Genomic DNA, 1956 nt, shown 5'->3' with positions numbered 1-1956 from the left:
CTGAACGCCCACAGCCCCCTGGGGAGGGTCAACGAAATTGCCCTGCTGAAGATGGGGGGAGAAGAGTCCCACTTTGAAGGGATGATGGAGGGGTTCTCCGGCAAAGCCGCAGATGAACTGCTCACCTCGCAGGAGATTTTACAGACTCCCCTCTCGCCCATGGAAACCCAGCTCTCCCCTTCCCCTGCCGATGGCTCCGGTTTACAGATGAGTTTCACGGAGTCCCCATGGGAAACGATGGAGTGGCTGGACCTCCCCCCCCCGAGCTCCGCCACTGGCTTTGGCTCACTCACCCCCGCGGGCCCCAGCATCTTCAACATCGATTTCCTGGATGTCACCGATCTCAATCTAAACACCAGCATGGACCTGCACCTGCAGCAGTGGTGAAAGGGAGGTGGTGGAGGCAGGGTACTCTAAGCCTGCAGCAGCCACCCCCATGTTTCAGTCATGCTGGAGCAGCAGGGCTAATGTGCCACATCCAGGGGAAACTGGAGTCAGAGGCTGGAGTCCCAGCGTATGAACTCGTTTGAATTTCCAGGCACTGCGAGCTGACAGCACAACAGCTCTGGTACTTTGGTTCTCCTCCATCGACATGTCCCCGCAGAGGACACAGTGCCTTTAACACTCCTTTAGATTGACAAGAACTTCAATTTTGTTTATTTTATATTTTCCCCCCGGTTTTAGCAGTCACTCTTGTGAGAACTGGAGCAGCTCTTGACAAAACTGTGTGGTGAGGAGACCTCATCTGGGCAGCAAGGGGAGATCACGGAGAGGGGTTCCCATTGCTGCCCTCCCCTCTACTCTCCTTCTGCCTGACCAGCCCTTTAGGCAATGCTGCGCTCGCCTTGGCCGTGCCCAGGCCAGGGGCTGCAGGAGCAGGGGGGCAGCTTGTGCTGCCAGGGCACAAGCACACTCTCCATAGAGCCAGGCTCACCTCGCTTCCTCCCTCTCCTCCCCAGTGCCGCGTGGCCCAGTCGCTGCACAGCTCTGCTCCTGGTGGATGAGAGATGGAGACCACCATGTTCATGGTGGAACCTTGTCATGTCCTCATGGTGCCTGGGGGGGCTGAACACGCAGAAGCCGTCCTGGCCGCATTCTGAACTGAATCAGGCTGCAGCATGGGACTCTGGAGCAGAGAGCTCTGGACGTTGGAGGCAGCGGCCCAGGCTGCAGGTGCAGGTCTCGAAGGGTGGTGGCATCCCAATGGAGCCGCCGCACCCCAGCTAGTCCGGTACAGACAAGAGATTTGCTATGTTTTGGACCAAGGTAGGAGCAAGTCGTATGGGAAGTTCAGCCAGGCTCTGGAGGGGCTGTTCTTTGCACAGCCAGAAGTCAGGACGGATCTCCACCACCTCGCATGACCTGGGAGCAGGGAGATCCAGAAACAGACACTCGGCCGTTGGCACATGGGGCAGGGCCAAGCAGGCCCTTGTGTGGCTGCTGATTTGTGTGAGCATCTGCTTTTGTTGCCTCTGCTCCTCCACGTCCAACACTTTCTGTTACTCCTCGATCCCAGCAGCCATCACCTTCTTCCCGGGTTCACTCTAGTGTCACTGTTCACTCAGCCCAGAGCAAGGTCCTCGGAGAACGGCTGTGAATCACTGAGCCTGGAGGAGCCGGTTCTCCTGAAGCCAGCAGAGATGATGCTCTCCTGCAGGGACGCCTCCCGTTCGAAGTCACCAGCATTTCTCCCGTCTCTCTGTGCAATATATTCCTCAGGCTCTAGCGAGAAGGAGCCTTCACTTCACTTCTTGGCTTCCACCAAAGAACTTGCTGCAGACTGTTTGAGGGACACGCCTACTTCTTTGCAGTTCTGGTTTTGCCAAAGTAAATATTGTTGCTGACGAAGATTGTTAAACTATTGACAGACTGTATTTAATATTTGTGTTACTGGAAGGACGGCACATCGCGGTGCAGCAGCCGGGAGGAGCTCCAGCGCGGGGGCCTGCGGGCAGC

General features: G+C 56.9%; 1 protein-coding gene across 1 annotated transcript in view; it reads left to right on the top strand.

The window, feature by feature from the left end:
- The window catches only part of MYOCD (myocardin), a gene marked incomplete at its 5' end in the record, with an annotated part of 10433 nt that extends 10046 nt beyond the window's left edge, over positions 1 to 387 (top strand). Inside the window, one exon of the mRNA XM_010133649.1 lies at positions 1 to 387. This exon is cut by the window's left edge and continues 1 nt beyond it. Coding sequence (XP_010131951.1) covers positions 1 to 387 — 387 coding nt within the window.
- Positions 388 to 1956: the final 1569 nt, after the last annotated feature.

The sequence above is a fragment of the Buceros rhinoceros genome, unplaced genomic scaffold, assembly GCF_000710305.1.
Source record: "Buceros rhinoceros silvestris isolate BGI_N320 unplaced genomic scaffold, ASM71030v1 scaffold5913, whole genome shotgun sequence".
Lineage (NCBI taxonomy): Eukaryota > Metazoa > Chordata > Aves > Bucerotiformes > Bucerotidae > Buceros > Buceros rhinoceros.
This window is presented reverse-complemented; position numbering and strand designations above follow the sequence as displayed.